At 36.1% G+C, this 25,064-nt stretch overlaps 1 protein-coding gene across 1 annotated transcript in view; it reads right to left on the reverse strand.

Annotated features, from left to right (window-relative positions):
• Positions 1 to 12,414: 12,414 nt before the first annotated feature.
• LOC109689076 (olfactory receptor 7E178-like) overlaps positions 12,415 to 25,064 on the reverse strand; it is a 32,046-nt gene continuing 19,396 nt past the window's right edge. Inside the window, exon 3 of the mRNA XM_020167772.2 lies at positions 12,415 to 13,351. Coding sequence (XP_020023361.2) covers positions 12,415 to 13,351 — 937 coding nt within the window. The remainder of the gene's footprint in view (positions 13,352 to 25,064) is intronic.

Below are 25,064 nucleotides of genomic sequence, written 5' to 3' on the forward strand. Positions count from 1 at the left end.
TAGCACATAGGTTCTTTGCTTTGGAATCTTGATCATGTTCCAGAGATCTCAAAAGCTGTAGTCATTCTTGTCTACCATTTTATTTGCTTCTCTCTGAATGTAATGCTTTCTCAAATTTGTCTCCAATCCCTGATATTCTTTATTATACTTGGTATACTCTATTTGTGATGCTTTCTGTGTGCTTTTTATTTGATGTTTTCAAGTTTTTAAAATTTCCAACACTTATGTTTTATTTCTCAATTTCCCTGTGAATTACTCTTTATTTTTTTAAGATTCATCAAGGATTTATTTTAGTGTAACAGAATGAATTAGGGAGAAATGGAGGAAGGAAAAGGAATATTTTCTGCTCCCAACATATAAAATGGGAGTAAAGACCCTTTCCTGTGAATTTCTTATCCGTGTTGCTGACTTTCTTATTCACATCTTGAATTGGCTTCCTCATTTCATGCAGCTGCTTGTTTGAGGCATCACTGATGTCATTAATCATCTAAAAATTAGTCTTTTGAATGCTTTCATTCTTTTAACATCTGTAGATTCATTTGTTAGGAGGAATTATATTACATTTTACTTATGCATATTGCATAGATACAGATTTTATATGTTGTGACTTTCATATCTGTTAGAATGGATAGCTCTTCTGGTTTTATTCAGAGGACTTCTCTTAAACCCCCAACACCTGGTGTCAATCCAAGAGGAGATAACAAACTGTGTCTGCAACAACACTGTTCAGGCTGTTGCTGTATGTGGGCTGAGGGGCAGGCTAGCCAAGGGTCAGTTGTCAGCTTCAGGGCTGTATTCACTTTAGAAACTTTACTTCTTGCATACGCAGGTCCATTACTAGCCCCAATGAGCTTGCACTGTGGGCTGGGTGACTTTTATCCTGTTCCATGCCCTCTGTTTTATATACCTCAGGGCAGCAAACATCCAAACCTGTGGTGTCTCCCGAATGTTGTTGGCACATGACTGGGAACAAATATAGCCCTGATATCTATACTCAAAGGGGAGAGCCAAGGATGTCAAGCAGCAGTCTGTAGGTTTTAAGACTTTCATATGCCACCCAGAAGTAAATCACACAGTGGAGTGAGGAGGCTGGGGAAATTCGGTGATCACAACTTCCCACTTGTTTTTGTGTACTCTTCTCCTCCACAGAATTGACTATCATGGCTGTGTTCTACCCATATCCTGTAGGAGGGTGTCCAGGAGCCCTACCTTGTGATTATCTCTAATTTTCAGGTCCCCAGAATATCTCTGGCTAAAAAACAGGCCCCTTTCAAGATGGCATCTAACTGGATATCTGTGGTATAGGGATAACTAAGTGGGATTTTTCTTCAATGCTTGCCTGCCACACAGGAGGAGCCATTGAGATACCAGATTCCCACATTGGCTTCAAGGGTTTTGAGAGCTGGTGGGACTATCTTGTGCTAGGACTGCCAGTCTGTTGTCACCAGGACTGTATGCCTTAACTTTGAGTTGTGGCTTTAGCTCTCTGGGGAACTGGGCTGGAACTTCAGGCTATTTCCTATTTTTATCTGCATACCCTTTCTGTTTTTTGTGGATTTCAACTATCCTGAACCTTTATCATGATTCCCAATATTCTTCCTTCCTTCCTTTCCTTCTTTCTCTCTTTTCTTTCTTTCTGTCTCTCTCTCTCTCTTCTTTTCTTTCTCTCTCTGTAAAATTGTTTGTCCTTTGTTACCTTGACTCTTCTTATTCAAAAAGTGACACTTCTATACCTCAGTCATACTGTGGAACTTCTTGTTTGCTTTTCAAAGGCAAACCTGCTAGAATAAAAGGGGATTTCTCAAAAGAAATGTTAAAGACCTTCATATTATTAAGGCATTATAAATGAAATAAGAAATAACAAAGGCCATGTCCCCACTCCAGAGGAACTAATTCAGAAACCTTAAAGTGACAGAGGTTAACATGAGAAGGGAATCAGTAACCATTGTAAAGATCAGTTAGAGATGAATCAACATGGTTTGTAACACATGTGTACACGAAAGTAATGCTAGGAATCTCTCTGTATAGCTATCCTTAACTCAACTAGCAAAAATGCTTTGTCTTCCTTATTATGCTTATGTGTTCTCTTCAACAAAATTAGAGATAAAGGCTGAACAGATTCTGCCTGGAAGTGAGAGAGGAGGGGGAGAAGAGTGTGGGGGAGAAATGACCCAAAAATGTATGCATATGTGAATAGATGAATAATTAAAAAAAAGAAATAACAAAGGCCAAGAGAGCAGGGACTGATATGTTTCAAACAGCTAAATAAAATAACTGCCAAGTAAGTTATTTTATTTTACTGTAGTAAGCACAATTTTCTTTATAATCAAAGTATAAAGAAAGATTTTCCATCTTAAGCATAAAGTAAAGCAATTCATGATCACTAAGACAGCATTACACCACACACTTAAAGGAAAACTTCACCCAGAAGGGGGAGAAATGTATACACAGCATGAAAGTTAAGGAAAGAATAAATCTCATTAAGAGAATTTATCAACAGATGAGAATTATGAATCAAACTTTATTAATGTAGCACACCATAAAGCTTCTAAAATAAATAAGGAAGAAATTAGTATATATTTTAAAATAAACACCATAAATGTAATTGATCTTAACACTCCAATTAAAAGACTGACAGATTTAAAAAATAAGACCTAGCTTTTTGCTGTGTATAAAAACCTCATCTCACTGGCAAGGACACACACAGACTGGAGGTGAAACTTCAGGTCCATATAGCTTTAACAGTGTTTCTCATTTATGACAAACCCAAACTTTTTAAGACCAGTCCAAGCATAAGTGACAAGACCCTTTCTGAAAAACAAAAACAAAAACTAGTGGTCTAGGGATTGTTATACAAGGGGTAGTGTTCTTGTTTAGTATTCACAAGAATCTGAATTCTATCCTCTGAACTGCAAAAAAGAAGTAAGGAAAATCATTCCATTCAAAATAGTCTCAGAAATATAAAATATGCAGACATAAACTATAAAGCACTTTAGAACAAAATGGTAGGCAACATGACAAGTTGGAAACTGCTCCTTTTTTCATGGATCAGAAGAATAATTATTTAAATGGTCATATCATATTGCCATGAACTATATATGAATTTAATATAATTCTCATCAAAATTCCACTGACCTTCTTAACAGAAAGTGAAAAATATCCTAAACTTATTATGCAAAAGTAAAAGATCTTAAATAGTCAAAGAAATCCTGAGAAAAAATAGTAATGTTGAAAGTATCACAATGCCTTACTTCAAACCATGTTAACCAAAATTGCATGGTACACATACAAAAAAAGAACCCATAGATAAGTGGAATAGAATATAATGTATAGAAATAACCTCAAGCAACTACAGTCATCTGATTCTTGACAAAGATGTCAAAAACACATATTAGAAGAAGAACTTCTTTAAAAAATGATGGTAGCCTTTGAATATTGACTTTGGAATTAATGATGAAAGAAAGGACTATAAAATAGGTACAGCATGTCCAGGGGTACTTGTGGGAGGGTGAGGGTGAATGGAGGAGATGAAAGTGAGATAATATGGTTGAGGGGCTTCATATACATATGCAAAGTAGAATGATGAAATCTCTTGTGATTGCTTTAAGTGGATTAGGGAGAGGGTTGCAGGGTAGGGGGAGATGCTAGGGGTGATCCATCCAATGTACAATGTAAACTTATTCAGAATTGTCACAATGAACTCCCCCATACAATGAATATATTCCAATAAAAATGGGAAAATGGTGGTAGTAAAACTGGATGTGCACATGTAGAACATATAAACTAGATCCATATATCTCTTCCCATGCAAAAATAAACTAAAATGTATCAAAGTTTTAAGGTAAGTCATGAAACTTTGAAACTACTAGAGGAAAATAAAGGAGAAACATTTCATGATGTAGGCATAGGTAATGACTTTATGGTTAGGATTCCAAAAGCCTAGGAAACAAGAACAAGAATTGATATATGGGATTTCATCAAATTGAAAAGTTTCTGCACTGCAAAAGAAACAACAGAGCGAAGACAGAACTTATAAAATGGGAGAATATCTTTTTTCAGTTATTCTTCTATCAGAGCATTAATATCCAGAAATATAAAGAGCTCAAAATTTAAACAACAAAATAGCAAGTAGTCCAATCAATAAGTGGGCAATGGAATTGAAAAGACAGTTTTCATGTGGAGAAATACAAATGGCCAATAACTTCATGAAGAAAAATCTTCAACATCCTTAATAATCTGGAAATAAAAATCAAATATATATCAAGATTCCATCTCACCCAACTAACGTTGTTATAATAAAGAAAAAACTCAATAAGTGTTGACGAATATGTGAGGAAAAATGAACTCTTATTCACTGTTGGTAAGAATGTAAGTTAGTTCTGACACTATGGAAATCATTGTGGAAGTTCTTCCAAAATTAAAAAAAAAACTTCCATATGATTCAGCCATACCCCTCTGGGTATGTATATCCAAAGGTATTAAACTCATTTTACTATCAAGATACTTACATACCCATGTTTATTGCAGCACTATTCAGAATATCCAAGGTATGGGATCAACTTAGGTACCCATAAAGAGATGAATGGATATAGAAAATGTGGTTAATATACACAATGGAGATTTTCTCACCCAAAAAAGAACAAAATTATGTCATTTGCAGGAGAATGGGTTGGAACTGGAGATTACCATATTAAGTGACACAAGTCAGTCTCATGAAGATAAGTATGGCATATTCTCTCATATATGTAATCTAGGAAAATAATGAACATGGAAGTAAAAAGGGCCTGCTAGAATGTGGAAGAGGATGATTAGAGAAGGTAAGAAAGATTTATTAAGGTCTGAATATGATCAACATACATTATAGGCACATATGGAAATACCATAATAAAACCTTTTAGTTGTACAATCAATCTATGCTAATTAAAAAGATATTCCTGAAAATTTTCATGTGTATACTCTCTGTGGCATTTCCCTGTGATCTATGGCTACATCTTATACAGTAGATGAAACAGGGATCACCTATATCTCTCCCCTGTGATGTATATCCCCCAGTGAAAGAGGAAAATGACTGGGCCAGTGAACATCAATGACAGAATATTGATAGCATCAATTTAATATATTCTAGTATATGCTAAAACTGGTTATCTTAGACTTTACTGTTGTGACTCCTGCTCAGATCATTTTAAATATCTGTGATACTCAAGATATTGAAGGGATTCAGCATAGGGGGACAATAGCCTACATCTCAGGGGACACCATACCCTTTCTGGGAGAAGGTGATTAAGCTGATCCAAGGTATACTCAAACACTTTTCTCACAAAATAAGCAAACAACTGATAGGTGACCTGTGGAAAATGTTTTATATTTCCCACCAATGATGAATAGAATAGAGGAAACAATTTTATAATATGAGAAGGCTATAAATTATAAAAACAAAACAACAAAAGAAAATACCCTGTCACAGAAATAGAAAAATGGCAAATTCACATTATGGGGTATTTTTCTAGAATGTTATGAAGACTCATCTTATCATTACTACTCTTAACACTATCTAATTTTTATTTTGTCTTTCTTTTATTCATTCACCACATATTAATTACATAGGAAGGACTCATCTATTTAATCGTTACTCAATTCACTCTTTATTTTTTGGTTGGGCTCTGTTTTGAACTCAGGGCCTCATGCTTGTTAGGCAGGACCTCTATCACTTGAGCCACTTCACCAGCCCTCAGTGTAGTTTCTTCCACTGGAAGTCAACTCAGATGACAATATCATCTAAGTTGATAATATCAAGTCTCAGAGACATTTAGCAATCTGCTCTTTTTCACAGAAGTAAAAAGTTGACATAACAAGATTCAGATTCAATTCTCAGTCTCTGGATAAGACGCATTAACCTTTTTCATCATTTGCCAATAATCAGAAAGTTTTAAGCACAGATACAGATGTACTAACCATGTGTCCAACTTGGGGCCTTTGAAAACACTTCCCAGTTTCCTGAGTGGTAAAGAATCAACACCTGACTTCCAATATTCTGTAGAGTTTGAGAGGGCTGATTACAAGTATGTAAGAGGAGGTGGACATCTGCAAGAATACCCAGGAGTGGTAAAGGACAGAGGTCAGTGCTAAGTCATCATGTGCCTTTCCTTTCTGTGCTATTTTCTTTCCTACAAGCTCAGCTATCCCTCTAATTGTTTCAGCAGGGCCACACATGCATCTGTCCTGTTGTGTATCATAAATGCCCAAAGAGAAGAGGACAGTGAGGAAGGGTCTCATCATGGAGTGACAGAGATGTGAAATGACTAGTTAGTTGAGTGTTCAAGAAGAAAACATGCCAGAATTAGTCTGTGTCTATAATAAGAGTTTGATTAATACCATACTTTGGAGTTTTAAGTATAAACTAAAACACAAGTTACATTAAAATGGTACTCTTTTCTTTTTCTATTAGTGAAATTCATTGTACACAGGGATTTCACTGTGTGCTCTTTTCTTTTCTAGAAATAAAATAATGTGTCCTGTCTAACCTGGGGAAAACTATACAGATGAGTTGAAATGGTCTACATAGACCCATAACTCAGAGTTAGGATCTCAGTCTCTCAATAGTGGTTTACAATGCAGTGGGTACAATCCTTATTCTAATTTTCATCCTCATCCTCATCTTCATGTACCATCTGTAGTAAACAGTTTAGTGAGACTTGTTTTCTGCTTTTGTGGATGACATGCTTTTGGGAAGTAGAATCAGTATCCAAAGAAAGCAAAATTTACATAAGCCTTGCTGGGGTGTCCAATCAATAAACTTAAATATAAAGTTCACATTCCTCACATTGGAATTTTGTGCATCAACCTGTCATCTGCTTACCAGAAGAGCATTACATACTGCTGATGAGGCAAAATACTCTGACAGTCATTCTGCCATTTTCTCTCAGAGCTTACTAATTTGCAGTGCATCTGTGGTGGCTCATGGCCAAGAAGCACAGACCCAATGCCCATCTGCTGCCTGATGCCCAATAGAGACCAAGGTTTTTAACATCAGAATTTATATGATCACAGTCTGAGATAGAAACTTCCTTATGCAGACAACCATGGGAGGAGGAGGCACACATAAGATGTCTACTGGAAAGAAGCCATCAAACAGAAAGTTTGGAAGCACAGGCTGATTGTTGACAACTTTATGACCTCAGGGTCTAAATGTACAGAACTCAAAATCAGCCAAATTAGTCCAGGTTTCTCACCCTCTAAAGACTTCATGATATTAATGGCTGAAGGTGATAAAAAATTGTCCATAAATGATATGGGAATTTTCCTCTACATAGGAGGTAGCAAATATGTGCCACTCATTTCTTTTTCGTTAAGATTCATTTGCTTTTTATTTCCATTTCTATTATGGTAAAATTTAAGTTTCAAAAACGTGCAATATTGACCATTTTAAATGAAAATTTACTATTGCAAATTCACAGTGCAGTGTCTCTTACTCACATTGTACTTTGTCCATTGCCAACATGCATTTCCAGAAAATTTTCATCTTCCCAAACCCATCCCCTGTCATAAAAATCTCCCCATTCCTACCACACTTGTACTGCCCCCTTTCTACTGTGAAACATGGTGACAAATTACAGCTGTTAAACTTGATATGTAGTGAGACAGACGAGGTAGAATTTACAGGTCTAGATGTTTGCATTGCTATCTTTTCTATTAGATATTTAACCTGGGTGCCACAGTTCCTGAGACTAGCGTGTTCTGCTGTGGAGCAGCCTAAAGTCACTTTTAATGTCCATGATCCTCAGGCTGTAGATAAGGGGATTCAGCATAGGAGTGATCGCAGTGGAAACGGCTGAATCCACTTTACCTTATCTGGGAGATTGTGATATACCCAAACCAAGTATGTGCCAGTGTTTGTTCCATAAAATAAGCAAACTACTGACAGGAGAGACCCCCACATGGAGTAAGATATATATTTTCCACTCAATGCAGAGATTCTCAGAATGGAGGAAACAATTTTATTTTTTATGCTTTGTGTTTTATTTTCATTTTATACATTTGTATAAGTTGTTGACTGCTCTGCCAGCCTAGTTGTAACCACGTGTGGATATCCAGGAAGACCTGACCTTCCTCTAGGATATGCTGGTGAATACAGCCTGCCTCCACTAGTAAAGGTAAAACACGCTAATTTTAGATTTTCTTTGTGAAAAACATGGAAAAATAAACCAGAGATCATTAGTGAACCAGAGATCAAATCATTGCTCCCTGAAAATATAACCACCTTGTTCAATTTCACTGATGGGCGTGGAACTAGTTAAAGGTTCTATGAAAAATACAAAGATAAATTCACTTAAAGGGGGTGCAAACTAGTGTAGGAAGCATGTGCTTGTCCTTGTTAAAAAAGAATTTGAAATAATAACAAGAAGGTTTAGAAACATTTATTTAAGTCTAACTTAAATAAATCAATGTTCTCAGCACAAATTAGAAGGAATGTATTTTTTGAGTTCAAGAATGGTAGTAGTGCAATAGCCACATTAATTAAAATAATTTCCTTTAACAAAGTCTACCGAAATTTTAATAAGCTGTTTCTTTTATTGGCCCAACCTCATTGAAATATCTTGAAGATAAATATGCTGGAACTAAATATGACTAGAAAAAGTTTCTGGAGACAGTTTTAGTAAAGCATCATGCTGTGAAATTATCAGCCACCAGGAACCAGATCTTGCCTCATGAAAACACTAGGGGTGATCACAACACTTAAAATAGTAAAATGAAAACAAGGAACTTACTGGAAAAATGCCACTCTTGCTTCTGGAAATATGAATAGCAGCTTCTCTCATTTAACTCAAGGTGAAAGAAATTTGGAGTCTGAAAGATGTTGAATCTTATGTCTCCATGAACCCTAGACCAATGCTTAATTCAACTAAATTTGTCATGTTAGTCTTCCGTGATAGTAGGCTTTTAATTGATGTATAACATTTGAAAATGAGGCACTTCTGAGTTGCAGTTACTTAACAAAAGGAAAGAATTATTCTAATTGGTTCTCATTGTCCATTTTACCATAATTTGGATGGTTTGAACAGTAACAATTATCAATAAGTGAAAATCAGTATGTGCATATCCCTGTCAATACATTTAAAAGACTAGAATTAACTTGTACTTTTATTTACTTTTTCATAGTGTTTTAATGGACAAGGCTTCATTGTGTTCTAAATAATCTTAACAGATTTGTTGAAATCTTGAGGGTTTATTAGAAATGGCTTTGGGATGGAATGGATGAAGTTCATGACTGGATGAGGAAACCATAAATGTTGTGTGTGTTAAATAGAAGAAAGTTGAATAGCCATGGGTTTACTTATTGATTTGATCATTTGATAATGGAATGAAATGTATTTGAATTGGAGTCATCATTCCCTCAGTCATCAAACATTCCACCAAATAATGGATGCATTTTAATTTGCCTTTATTTATAATATGGCTATGTTTTCCTTACCTACAAAGATAGACTATCTGTTAGCAATGTGGTGGGTTTCAGATGACAGCCAGGTATTGTGGTTGTAATCCAAGGTACTCTGGAGGTACAGGAAGGAGAATCATGGATTGAGCACAACCTGGAAAAAGTTAGTTAGACCCTAGCACTCGTCCGGCAAACATAATGCCTTGCATTCAATTAGTACGTTAAAAAAGAGAGAAAAACAAAAAGGTAACTATCTCCAGGATGTGAGGAGCATAAAATATGGCAGCAGCAAAATACTTGACAAGGCTAATCAAAGGTCTCAGAACAGGAAAGGTTAAGGAGCTGAGAAGAAACAAAAGCTAAGGCATAGAAGAAATGGGAAATTTCCACAGCCTTTAAGCAGTTAAATTATAATGTAATCAAATCATAATTTAACAAAAGCTATGAGCACAAAAGGCAAAATGAAAATGACATGAAAATAAGAAAATGTAGAGGCTATTGTCATGATGATCTGGTAATGCAGTGGGTGACAGGACAAATGGCCACACACTAGCCATAGGTTATCACAGTCAGAAGCATATCATCCATATGTCTAGGAATTAGAAAAAAAGCCACCTATATGTTTTTCAGATATGACTGTATTGTGACATTAGATATTCACAATCATCTTTGGGATTTTGGTGGAGATAAAACTGATGAAACCTGCAAAGGGCAATGTGGGGAGGAAGAAGTACACGAGGATGTTGAGGTAGGAGTCATAAATGGTGGTTCAGATCATGATGAGGTTTCCATACACCATGACCAGGCACATGGACTGCAACACACAAAAAATGAATAGGCTGATGCTCTAGATTGTTTTAGAAGCTCATGAGCTGTAATTATGAAACTTTTATTAGTTTTTTGTTCTAAACTTATTGGACATTATTTGCAGGAGAAACAAGGATGGAAAAGAGTAAACAGGTTTCCAGAACTTTTAAATTTAAGTATTCAGAAATAATGTGTTCACACATGAGGTCTATAGATTTTTAACAACATTTCTCAGTTGCATGAAACCCACTCTTCTAGAAATCTTGCTCTGTTAGTATATGTGTTATTCACCTCCATCTGTACACACCTATCATAGAGACACTGAAATGACCTGTGTTAGAAGATCAAGAATATTGCAGTTAGGAAAGCCATGGTTGTGGTAAACTTTAGTCTATGCTTTTAAGAAAGTTTAAACTAGACTCAAAAGCCTTTTAAGAAAAAATCATTTTAATTAACAGATATTAAGAAACATTCAAATATCCCTTATTTTATTTATTTTTACTGGATTTTATGTTTTTTCTTTTCATTAACATATATTAATTGCAGAAAGTAAACCTTATTTTGTTCTAAGAAAATGGAACCAATGCTAACAATATTTAAAATACTTATTGAGGGCTAATTCCATGATCTGGACATTCAGTCAGATCTGATAGCTCATGATCTGAAAACATTCTTATGTTCTAGGTGTTTCTTCATTCACTGAATTTCTGATCTTCCCCTTGAGAATTAAACTTCTCATGTACAATTCTTTGTTTTTAAAAGTTATGTGATATATCCATCCACCTTTTGTTTTGGTAACTTTCAAATTTTGATAAATAGGGGCTCATCAGATGCAAATAGTGACATCACTGATCACTAATGTTGCATGAGTGCATTTTATTCATTTGAAAGGTTAAAAATAATTAATGACAAGAAACACCTTTGGTATCTATACAGGTTTGATTTTGTCAATTGTAGTCAGTCATATAAAATATCTAGCATGAAAGACAGTTCTATCTCTGATTTTATTCTGTAATACCCAGTGACTTACAAATACTGTTTCATCATTTTTCTGATAATAAACTTTTATATCTAGTCGAGAATTTTACATCCTGGGGAGCTCCAATCCTACTTGTGACTAGTTAACATATTTTTGCATGAATCTTTTCAGATACATAGATTGCAATTCCTTTACTTCAGCTGAAGGCATTTTTTGATTTATTAGCAAGATCACACTATGCTTTACTTAGGAAAAGTACACTAAGGATGCAGCTCAGTATTACAGAACTTGCCTAGCATGTGTAATGCCCTGGGTTCAATCTCAGTACTGATGGTGACTTAATGTTTGGGGAAAATGCCAAATGCAAACATACCTGGGTAGTATCCTCACCATAAAATGGAGGTAATAATTACATAGTTTATAGGGTTGTTGCAAAAAGTCCTTCCTTCATCAATCCTCTTCCTCTGCTTCATCTCATACAGGTTGTGATCAAGACTACACCTTCATCTCTTTCAGGCCCAGTGAAGGCACAGTCTCTGTCTCCAGAATTGATCTGAACAGTATCAGAGAGGAGTTTCATGACATGGACAACACACAGGAGAAGAATGCAAAGGTATTCTTCTACAATTAAGTAGAATTAAAGGTAATTCTACTACAATTAAGTTTGACTTAATTGTAACCATCAAAATGAAGGGCTGATTGATTATTGACTACTGTATAATTTAGTGCTTGAATACACTGAGATCATAATTAACCAAATTGGCTCATATTATGCCAAACTGCCAGGAATGTCTAATAATGGAGGAAGAAGAAGTTAGGAGAAAAGGAATGTCTACAAAAGGTTTTTAGATCTTTCACTAGTCAGGATAAAGTACATGTATATTAGTCATTCTGTTCATTTATTCCTTTTCCTTAAAGTTCCATCAACTTTTCATTTCCATCTATTGTGGTAAAATTTACATAGTAGCAATGTACCAAATCAATCATTTTGAGTGCATAGTTACTTTCATAATTAAAACTTCAAACCCATTGAGAAAAATTCCAATTCTCTACCCATTATCCCTGTCAATTTATATTCATGAAAAATAAAAATGATGAGGAATTACATCCTTAAATTTCAAAAATAATGTGCCCAATGAGGCAGTTATTGTACCATTTGTACTTATTCCCTAAATGGATGCCATAGTACCTGAGATTAGACTGTCCTACTCTTCAGTCTTTTCAGGGCACTACTGATGTCCCTGTTCCTCAGGCTGTAGATGAAGGGATTCAGCATGGGGGTGACCACTGTGTACATCAGTGAGGCCACTGCATTGTTTCTTGGAGAATGTGACACAACAGAACCAAAGTACTCCCCAAGCCCTGTTCCATAATATAAGCAAACAACAGACAGATGAGACCCACAGGTAGAGAAGGCTTTATACCTTCCATGAGATGATGGAATTTTCAAAACAGATGAAACAATTTTACAGTAAGAGAAACTGATCCCAGAGATGGGGAAAACACCACATATGACACCAATCACATACATGACTATGTTGTTGCTGAAACTGTAAGTACAGGCAAGGTTAAGGAGTTGAGAAGGATGACAGAAGAAATGAGCAATTTCTACACCTTTGAAGCAGGTCAGTTGTAATACAATCAAATTGTGCAGCTGGGATTCAAAAGCACTAACTGAAAAAGACATCAGAGCTAAGAAGACACAAAGGCGAGGGCTCATGATGACTGAGTAATGCAAAGGGTGACAGATGGCCACGAAGCGGTCATAGGCCATCGCAGTGAGAAGCAGACTATCCATACATGCAAAAAGTGACAAAAAAGACATCTGAGTTAAGCAGCCCACATAGGAGATGACTCTGATGTGAATATGGATGCCTGCGATCATCTTTGGGACTGTGGTGGAGATGAAACACATGTCAGCCAAGGACAGGTTGGAGAGGAAGAAGTACATGGGGGTGTGGAGGTGGGAGTCAAAGCTGACAATTAGGATAATGAGCAGGTTTCCAAGCAAGGTGACCAGGTACATGGACAGGAATCCTCCAAACAGGATGCGCTGGAAGTCTGGATCCTCTGAGAGTCCCAGGAGATGGAATTCTGAGATATATGTTAGATTTTTTGCTTCATCTTTGGCACTGTGTTGGATATAAAACAGATGTCAGCCAAGAGCAATGTGTGGAGATTGGAGTCAGAATGGGTAGCCAGGATGATATGGATAGTATTATCTAAAAAGGATGGGCTGCAGATCCAGGTAATTTAAGACAGTCATGATTTGTAACTGCGAGACGCATGTTAAATTTATTTTGTCTCCATATTGCTCAGAAACTTTAGGAAAATGAATCTAATGACAATGCACCCAGCACTCATATTTTTTGGATGTATGCAGTAAATAATTCACATTTGCTTCCACGTACCTTCAGCAATATTTTTCAATTGTGAAGCACCCAATTTTCTTATAACTTTTTGATTGTTGTTCACCTCCTTCTACACACAATTTATTGAGAGTAATCTGAATCATATTAGAGAATCAAGAACATTAGAGATAAGGAATCAATGACCATGATAAAATAAATACGACTCTTTCAGAAAAAATAATTTCATTTCCTTTAATAAAATATTCTAATAGAAGGAAATTAAGAAGTATAAAAATGTATTTTATTTTTCTAAGAATATGTTAAGATTATTTATAAACAGTCCACATAAGCTCGGGCTTCATTTTATTAACACCTAAAGTTGATGTTTTATAATCAGAAATTGTTGTGTGGTGATACCTCCTAGTATTTTTGTAATCATTCTTGTTTTTTCTGATTACCTCCTGTGTTCATCCAAATATTGCTCATGTTTTAAACGTTAATATGTAACTCCTCTCCTTGGCCTTCCTCAACTACAAGTATTCATAAATGTGGTTTAATTAACTGCCTATAATCATATGGAGGCTCTGATCACCAATGTGGCATTAGTCTTCACTGTATCTGTGATTAAAAATAATAAATGAGAAGCACCCTTGGAGTTTTAAAAGTTTATGCAGGTTTATTTGCATTGACTCCATATACTATCTGTGAAATACAGACTATGTGTGACAGCTCTTCATTTTTTCTCATGATTCTGTATTCTCTACTAGAATGGTCATATGTCTTCTTGATTTCCTGGACACAAGCAGTCCTTTTCGTTAGCATATAATAGTTGTACAGGGGAGTTTCATTGTGACATTTACCTGCATACTTAAAATATATCTTAATTAGATTCACCCCTCATTCTTTCTCCTTCCTTCCTCCTACCACCTTCTTGAAACAATTTTAAGTTTTCAATATTCTATTTTCATACATGAATACAAAAATCCATCCAATGCATTCACCCTCCTTCACCCTTTCCTTATGCCCTCCCCTCCCTTTGGTACGTACTCACAGCCAGGACCTGCTTTACCTTCTTGTGCTTCATTTTTTAAGGCATATATTAATCTTTTAAGGGGGTTTTGAATTGGTATTTCAAACATGTATAAATAGTGCTTTTGTAGCAGGTATACTCCTGCTACTCTTTTTTACTACCCTGCTCTCTTATTATTCAATAGTTTATAGAGAATTGCATTATATTATCTTCATACACAGATGCAATGTTTCAGTATTTTTCACTAACGTTCTCCTTCCCACTCCCACCTCCCTATAGTCCCCACAGATGGACCCATTAATATACTCATGCTCTCTCTCTCTCTCTCTCTCTCTGTTTATATGTTTTTTGTGTACATTTATTTTATAGATCTAGCTCCTACATACGAGGGAAAACAGCAATTACAGTTGAAGACTTTAACACCAAGACAATCTCCAAGAGGAGGTTTAACTACAAGCCTTCTTATTTCTAATTAATAAATGTGCACATAGTATTTTTTAAAATCTGTGGTTGCAATTCTTTTACTTTGTCTGTGTGAAGGAAACCTGGGGTGAATTTTTTGTCAGGCCACACTATGATTTAATAGGTACAATTGCAAAAAAAGAAAAGTACCTAAAACAAGTTAAACACATCTTAGAATACACCTTAAAGAAAATATTATTGCACAAGCAAATTATGTAAGTCCACTCAAAAGTAAAATAGGTATAACAAATATTTACCATGTATAGTTGTTTAAAGAAAGAGCATTTAAAATATTTCAATTACATAATGAGTTGTTTCATTTATTAATGTGCTTAATGATTAGTATTTTAAAATATCTAGATATATCTAATATCTGACCTCACACCCAAACCAATAACATCTGAATATTTGCATTTGAAGTTCTTGTAATACTGGAACTTTGGAAACTGAAGTAGGAAGGTTTCCCAATCAAGAGCAGACTAGGAAATACTCAGATCCTGTCTCTAAGAAATTAAAACAATTATTACCTATATCTTAAGATTTCTGATGAATTTTTTCTCAGCAGTCAGCCTGACAAATTATCTCTTTGTAATAACATACTAAGAAATTTAATTAGGATAAGGAACAATGTGTTAATTCATTTGTCTCCAGTAGATAACATCGTTTCATGGGATGGGAGTCAGAAAATGAACATCTTTCCCAATGTCATTGAGCTGCCAAAATATGCACAATATATGTGATTACATCTGCATCATTGTGCTTTTACTGCTTAGTGTAGATAGGAAGAATAACCCCATGCATACAGGTATGACCTAAGTGAGGTCTGGAACTTAAAAAAATGATGATCATGCTGTAAAACAAAGTATTAGGGTTGGCAGAGTGACTCAATGGTGGAGTGTCTGCTTATCAAGCATGAAGTTTGAGTTCAGATAGCAGTACTGTGAAAAAATAATTATCATGGAAATTGTAAGCTCATTGGTGGATAGAGTTTTCAAATGGCATTGGAGACTGGATTGTGGGAGGCTCTATAATGAGAGGCACTATGTTTACCTGCGCCTTTCATCTTTGTTCTTTTTCTTTCTATATCAATGAAAATCTCTTCCATATATTTCAATAATTGATTGATGTAGGTATCATATAATGGAAGTTTGGGGCCCATACGTGCATGACAAAGCACACAAACAAGAGTTATTTTATCTTTTCTCTAGGTCGATGGTACATACCTTAAAAGATTGAAAGTACAGACAGAAAATCATCAACTGTCTTGTAGCCACAGTAATTATGGCTAATTTAAGGAAAATAAGGAAAAGTCTATTTCATGTTCAATATATGTCTTATTTTGATTCCCCTTCTGTGACCAATAAGTTATATGAGCTCTGAATAATCTGAAATAAAAGAGGGCATTTCATGTCTTTATGCATATAATTGTACAAAGACAGATTCCTCACAATCAATACTATAATTATTTTGTGGAGATTAAGGAACAGTTTAGAGACACATACATTTTCTGCTTTTGAGGGTGAGATGTCTACACAAAGTAGAAACAGAGTCATTGTAAAGCAAGTTTTGAATGTGCTCTCTGGTCTCCTCACTAAAACCATAAACTGTAAAGTCCTCATAACTAAAAAAAATTATATTGCTATCCTCCCAGATGACTACCCAAACTGTTAAGTGTGACCTCATGATGAGGAAACTAAACTTCCAATGCTCCTTGTTGTACCTACCATCTTTGTAAGTACTTACTGAGTAAAGTCACTTCTCTGTTGGCTCATCACCAAAGAGTGCAGATCTATACACCTTTTAAAGCCTTGAGCCCAGTGAAGTCTCAGTCTCTGTCCTCAGGATTGATATGAACAGTGTCAGATGGGAGCTTCATGATGCATACAACCATGGGTGAAGGAGACAAAGGTATGGTCTTACAGGACTGGAGCCATCAACATAAAGGGTGGGAAGGACATGAAAGTTTTTGACTATTACATGATCTTAGAGACTCAATGCACACAGCTCATAAATACCCAAATTCGTCCATGTTTTCTCAGTCTCTAAGGACTTCCTGATACAAATGGTGGGAGAAGAGACGATGAATATCCACAATAGGTTTGGGATTTTTCTCTACTTGATTAAGCTCATATGTACTAATCACTTCCTTCACATAATATATTTTCAAGACCGATTTGCTTTTTATTTCCATGTGCATTGAAGTAAAGTACACATAAAAACTTTACAAGATAGCTGGGCATGGTCTTTCACACATTCAGTTCCATTACTGGGGAGGTGGAGGAAAGGAGGATGTTGAACTGGAGGTCGGGCTGGATCACATACTGACTTGGGAACCAACCTGAACTACAAAGTGTCAACCAATCTCAGAAAAAGCAAAAAAGCCTCATCATTATAAACATATTATGCAAATACTTCAGTGGTATTAATTTCATTTGCATTGTTGCAAAACTCATCATTCAGAACTTTTCCTTTACCCACACTGAAATTCTAATCAAAATTTCTTACTCATACCAGCACCTAACCCTGGCAATGACCTTTCCACTGTGAAAAGTTTTGCCAAAATTCATAAAATTATAAAAATAATGTGATCATAGTGACAGGATTTATAATTCTATAAGTTAAGTGTTGCTTTTTCTAAACTATATATTAAATGGCCCTGAGAGTAGACTGTGCTACTTGGGATTCTTTTAAGGAATATTTTTATTGTTGTGCTGGGGATACATTGTGGCATTTAGAAAAATTTTTACAATATATTAAATATATCATCATTGAATTCTCCTTTATCCCTCCTCCCTCCATTCCTGGATTATTTACAATCTCATTTTTTCATTTATATATATGTGTACACAGTATTTGCACCATAATAACCCTCCTACACCTTAAGGACACTTTTAATGTCCTTGTTTCTTAAGTAACAGATAAAGGGATTCAGCCAAGTGTACATGATGGTGGCACCATAATATTTTGAGGAGAATGTGATACACTTGAGATAAGGTACATGCTAATGTTTATTATACAAAATAAGCAAAAAGGAGACAGGTGTGATGTATAGGTGGAGAAGACTTCCTACTTCCAACTGGTGATGGGATTCTCAGAACAGAAGAAACAAATTTATTTTAACAGGATAGGATCACTGAATTAGGGGTATAAAAGTATGGTACAGACAATGAACTTCATTATGTTATTAGTGAAGTTGTCCAAATGGGCAAGAATAAGTAATTGGACAAGGTAACAGAAGAAATTGGAAGTTTCCAAATTCTTGGTAATTTGCAAGGCAATCAAATTGTGTCCCTGGAGTCCAGAAGAATGACTGAAAGAGACAGGAAAACAAAGAAGCTACAAAGGAGAAAGTTCACAATGAATACATCATGGGGATTATAGATAGCCACAAATCCATCATAGGCCATGCTAGTCAGAAACATAACATTCATACATCCAAAAGTGATAAAAAGAGACATCTCTGTGAGACCTAGGAGATGGATGTGCTGTGAATTTGGATGTCCAGGGTCATCTTTGGGACTGTGATGGAGATAAAAAAACACACCATTAATGGAAAATTTGGAAAGGAAATAAAGTTTTTGGGTAGGTGTGAATCAGAGCAGACAATCAAGAATATCATCAGATTTCCACGATGATGACTGAGTATATATACATGAAGAGTCCAATGGGGACAGCTTGCAGTGTTGATCGTCTGAGATCACCAGCAAGGGGAATTCTGAGACACATTAAATTTCATTGTCCTATACTGCTCAGACTCCTTTTCAAAAGAAGAGGATGAGAAAAGGGAAACAAACAGGTACCCAGCACTATGTGGTTTCTGAGTTTTTCTCATTCTCCATACAGAGGCTTAAGTGACACTCAACTGAAAAAAATTATTCCTTGAAGCCCATGATCACAGTAAAATACAACTCACTCTTTAAAATATAGGCTAAGAAATATAAATACAGAATAAGAGATATCCTTACATCATTGAGAAAAATGCTTATTATTGAAAGAAATTAAAAAGCAGTGATAGCAGGATACAAAATTAACTTACAAGAATAATTAGCTTTGCTGTACATCAATAACGAACAGACTGAGAAACAATATATGGAAACAATTCCATTACAATACCCTCAAAAAATGAAATATCTAGGAGTAAACTTAACAAAGGTTGTGAATGACCTCTACAAGAAGAACTACAAACCCCTGAAGAAAGAGATCAAGGAAGACTACAGAAGGTGGAAAGATCTCCCGTGCTCATGGATTGGTAAAATCCACATAGTAAAAAGGGCTATACTATCAAATGCAACCTACATGTTTAATGCAATTCCCATCAAAATCCCAATGAAATTCATTACAGACATTGAAAAATGTACCCTAAAGTTCATTTGGAAACACAAGAGACTGTGAATAGACAAGGCAATACTCATCAAAAAGAGCAATGTGGAGGTATCACAATACCTGACTTCAAACTATATTACAAAGCCATAGCAATAAAAACAGCAAGGTACTGGCACAAAACAGACATGAAAACAAATGCAACAGAATAGAGAACCCAAATATGAATCCATGCAGCTATGCCCACCTTATTTTTGACAAAGGTGCCAAAAATATAAGATGGAGGAAAGACAGCCTTTTTAACAAATGTTGCTGGGAAAAATGGTTATCCATTTGCCAAAAACTGAAACTAGATCCATGTTTATCACCCTATACTAGGATCAACTCAAAATGCATCAAGGACACTAATATCAGACCCAAAACTCTCAAGTTAGTACAGGAAAGAGCACGGAATACTCTGGAAGTAATAGGTGTAGGCAAGGACTTCCTCAATTGAACCCCAGTAGCTCAGCAACAAAGAGAAAGGATGAACAAATGGGACTTCATAAAATTAAAAAGCTTCTGCACAATAAAAGAAATGGTCTGTAAACTAAAGAGACCATGCACAGAGTGGGAGAAAATATTTGCCAGCTATATATCAGACAAGGGACTGATAACCAGAATATACAGGGAACTTAAGAAACTAAACTCTCCTAAATTCAATGAACCAATAAAGAAATGGGCAACTGAAATAACCAGAACTTTCTCAAAAGAAGAAATTCAAATTGCCAAAAAACACATGAAAAATGCTAACTATCTCTGGCCATAAAGGAAATGCAAATCAAAACCACACTAAGATTCCATCTCACCCCGTTACAATAACCATCATCAAAAACACCACCAAGAACTGGTGTTGGTGAGTGTGTGGGGAAAAGGGAACCCTTGTACGCTGCTGGCACAACCACTCTGGAAAAAAATTTGGAGGCTTCTTAAGAACCTAAACATATATTTGCCATATGATCCAGCAATCCCACTCCCGGGAATGTATCCAAAGGAATGTGACACAGTTTACTCCAGAGGCACCTGCACATCCTTTTTTATTGTAGCACTATTCACAATAACCAAGTTATGGAAGCAGCCAAAATGCTCCACTACTGACAAATGGATTAAAAAAATGTTTTACTGATGTACAATGGAGTTTTACTCAGCCATGAAGAAGAATGAAATCTTTTCATTCTCAAGTAAATGGATGGAACTGGAGAACATCATTCTGAGTGAGGTTAGGCAGTCTCAGAAGACCAAAATCCATGTTCTCCCTCATATGCGGACTTTGGATCTAGGGAAAATACAGAAATGTTGTGGGAATTGAGTCAAATGCTAAGGGAAGAGCACATACAGGAGGCATGGGGATAGGTAGGAAACCCAAAACATGAAAGTGTCTGATGTCCCCACTGAAGAGGAGCTAATACAGAAACCTTAAAGTGACAGAGGTCAGTATGGGAAAGGGATCAGGAACTAGTGAAAAGGTCAGGTAAGAGATGAATCAACTTGGGTTGTAACACACTTGTGCATGGAAACAATGCTAGGAATCTCTCTGTATAGCTATCCTTATCTCAACTAGCAAAAATGCTTTGTCTTTCTTATTATTGTTTATGTCTTCTCTTCAACAAAATTTGAGAAAAGGGCAGAACAGGTTCTGCCTGGAAGTGAGGGTTGTGGGAGAGAGAGGGAAGGGGCGGGGGCAGGGAGGAGAAGTGACCCAACAATGTATGTACATGTGAATAAATTAATACACATTTAAAAAAATCAGTAGTAGATTTTTTTTACTTTTAAGAAAACACACATATTCCTTTGTCTCAGAATATTTGTAAACAGTCTCTAATAGTTATGCCCACTTTGTCTAAGTAATGAATGAAGCTCTGGGTAAGTAACCAGGAACAATTGGAGTAGTTACCCTTTCAGGTTGGTAATGGTAGTAAGCTGCTGAGATTTCAATAGAATCATATTTAGAAAAGAAAAGATTGGGAGGGATGAACTTGTTAAATGTACACTGTATGCATGTATGGAATTACTACAATAAAATTTTAAAAAATGAAGGTTGGCAAGGGGTGTGACACAAGTGGTAGAGCATCTGCCTAGCAAACATGAAGCCCTGAGTTCAAGCCCTGCTACTGAAAAAAAAAACAGATAAATAAATAAAAGGAAGGTAAGTTTCTGAAAGTAGAAAAAAAAAGAGAGAAACTCCATTGTGCTGGGCTGAGGATCCAGTAAGAAACGTGGATTGCATATAGCTGTAGTGGTAAGACACTACAGCAAAACCAAGAAAAATGAATGAAAGGTGAAGAAAACATGCATTGTGGATCCAGTTGTAACTGGATATATGCTTCTCTAAAAATAAAAGGAACAGAGAGTCATGAAGAGTTGAACAGAGAAAATAAAAATTTCAGAGTGGTCTGGGCAAAAGCTGCACAGAAAGGGAAAAGCATGAGGATGAAAAAAAAAAGAATCCCATAAAACAAAATTTTGGACAGAACAGGGAATACACTGGAAACAATAGGTATAGTCAAGGACTTCCTAAGTAGAACTCAAGTGGCTCAGCAACTAAGAGAAAGGGTGGACAAATGGGACTACATGAAATTAAAAAAAAAAAAACTTTTGCACAACTAAAGAAATGGTCTCTAAATTGAAGAGGCCACCACAGAATGGGAGAAAATCTTTGCTAGCTACACATCAGGCAAGGGACTGATAACTAGAATATAGTGGAGCTGAAAAAACTAAACTTCTCCAAAATCAATGACCTAATAAATATATGGGTAGCTGAACTAAACAGAACTTTTCCAAAGGAAGAAGTCCAAATGGCCAGAAAACAAATGAAAAAATACTCACCATCTCTGGCCATAAAAGAAATGCAAATGAAAACCACACTAAGATTCCACCTCACTCCTGTTAGCATTGCTACCATTAAGAACACCACCAACAACAAAGGTTGGCAAGGATGCAGGGAAAAAGGAACCTTCATATATATTGCTGATAGGAATGTAAGCTAATATAACCACTATGGAAAATAATATGGAGGTTTCTTAAAAAAACTAAATATATATCCGCCATATAATCCAGCAATACCACTCCTAGGAATTTACCCAAAGGAAAATGACTCAGGTTACTACAAAGGGATCTGCTCACCTTTGTTTATTGCAGCACTATTCACAATAGCCAAGCTATGGAAACAGCCAAGATGCCCCAATACTAATGAATGGATTAAGAAAATGTGGTATTTATACACAATGGACTTTTACTCAGCCATAAAGAAGAAAGAAATTTTGTCACTTGCAGGTAAATGAATGGAACTAGAGAACATCTTAAGCAAAGTTAGTCAGGCTTAGAAGACCAAAAATTGCATGTTTTCCCACATATGCAGATTATAGACTGAAAACAAATGCAGGAATATTATTGGACATGGGTCACACAATAAGGGGAGACCATGCAGGAGAGGGATAGGGAAAGGTAAGGAAACCTAATGTTGGAATGTGATTGATATGCTCACAGTATAGGAGTGAATATAGTACTCTTTAACAGTCAGAGGCCACTATGGGAAGGGGACTAGGAAGTAGTGAAGACATCTGATAGAGATGAACCAATATGGGCTGTAATACACAAATGGATGGAAACAACACTAAGAATCTCTCTGTATAGCTGTCTTCAACTCAAACTAGCAAAAACACTGTTTTTCTTATTATCTCTTATGTTTTCTCTTCAACAAAATCAGAGAAGAGGAGGGTGTAACAGTTTCTGCCCAGAAGTGGGGGTGATGAGGAATGTGGCCCAAATAATGTATACACATGTAAATAAATGTAAAAATGATAAACTAAAATTAAAAAATTACAGCTATAATAAAGAAATAAGGAAATCAACTTGTTTTCCTAAATTGGGTGGTTTATCTTTATAAGCACCAAGGTATCTTTCCATATCTTGTGAATTCTGCAGAGACTGTCAGAGAGGGTGAAGAGTTGTTATCCAATATGTTAACTTTATCTCCAGAGCAATTTAAACAATGATCACTAATGCCCCAGGTCCTGGAGGAAATAGGTGATCATGTGTCCAATCCTATAACTCTCTACGCTGCCACTGGAGTGGTCCCTCCTCTGTGTGTGAGGAGATGTGGGATGCACACACACACACACACACACACACACACCCCACAAGTGATACTGGACTGAGTACCAAACAGATGTGCAATCTTACCAAACACAGGTCCTGCAATCTGGATAAGGCATGGACACTGGGAAAGTTTTCTCTTTTTCCCAGCCCACTGGTGGAAACTATTTTATAATGATTATGAGCTGGTGGAGGTGGGAGCCTGATACCATATATAAGCTGGTCTTTGGGAAAATGAGGACAGACCTGGCATCCATTGAGCGCTAGCTAGAAAAGCCGAAGGAACAAGGGTTTTTGCTGGCTGAGATAAGGATAGCTATACAGGGAGTTGACCCACATTAATTTCCTGTGCGTGTGTGTTACCTTCTAGGTTAATTCTTTTTGATCTTACCTTTTTCTCTAGTTCCTGGTCCCCTTTTCCTATTGGCCTCAGTTGCTTTTAAGGTATCTGCTTTAGTTTCTCTGTGGTAAAGGCAACAAATGCTGGGTAATTTTTTAGGTGTCTTACCTTGATCTAATGTCCCCGTATGAGGGAGAACATACGATTTTTGGTCTTTTGGGCCAGGCTAACCTCATTCAGAATGATGTTCTCTAATTCCATCCATTTACCAGTGAATGATAACATTTTGTTCTTCTTCATGGCTGCATAGAATTCCATTGTGTATAGATACCACATTTTCTTAATCCATTCGTCAGTGGTGGGGCATCTTGGCTGTTTCCATAACTTGGCTATTGTGAATAGTGCTGCAATAAACATGGGTATGCAGGTGCCTCTGGAGTAACCTGTGTCACAGTCTTTTGGGTATATCCCCAAGAGTGGTATTGCTGGATCAAATGGTAGATCAATGTTTAGCTTTTATGTAGCCTCCAAATTTTTTTCCAGAGTGGTTGTACTAGTTTACATTCCCACCAACAGTGTAAGAGGGTTCCTTTTTCACTGCATCCTTGCCAACACCTGTTGTTGGTGGTGTTGCTAATGATGGCTACTCTAACAGGGGTGAGGTGGAATCTTAGTGTGGTTTTAATTTGCATTTCCTTTATTGCTAGAGATGGTGTGCATTTTCTCATGTGTTTTTTGGCCATTTGAATTTCTTCTTTTGAGAAAGTTCTATTTAGTTCACTTGCCCATTTCTTTATTGGTTCATTCGTTTTGGGAGAATTTAGTTTTTTAAGTTCCCTATATATTCTGATTATCAGTCCTTTGTCTGATGTATAGCTGGCAAATATTTTCTCCCACTCTGTGGGTGTTCTCTTCAGTTTAGAGATCATTTCTTTTGATGAAAAGAAGCTTTTAGTTTTATGAGGTCCCATTTATCTATGCTATCTCTTAGTTGCTGTGCTGCTGGGATTTCATTGAGAAAGTTCTTACCTATACCTACTAACTCCAGAGTATTTCCTACTCTTTCCTGTATCAACTTTAGAGTTTGGGGTCTGATATTAATATCCTTGATCCATTTTGAGTTAATCTTGGTATAGGGTGATATACATGGATCTAGTTTCAGTTTTTTGCAGACTGCTAACCAGTTTTCCCAGAAGTTTTTCTTGAAG

This window comes from Castor canadensis, chromosome 14 (assembly GCF_047511655.1).
Source record: "Castor canadensis chromosome 14, mCasCan1.hap1v2, whole genome shotgun sequence".
NCBI lineage: Eukaryota > Metazoa > Chordata > Mammalia > Rodentia > Castoridae > Castor > Castor canadensis.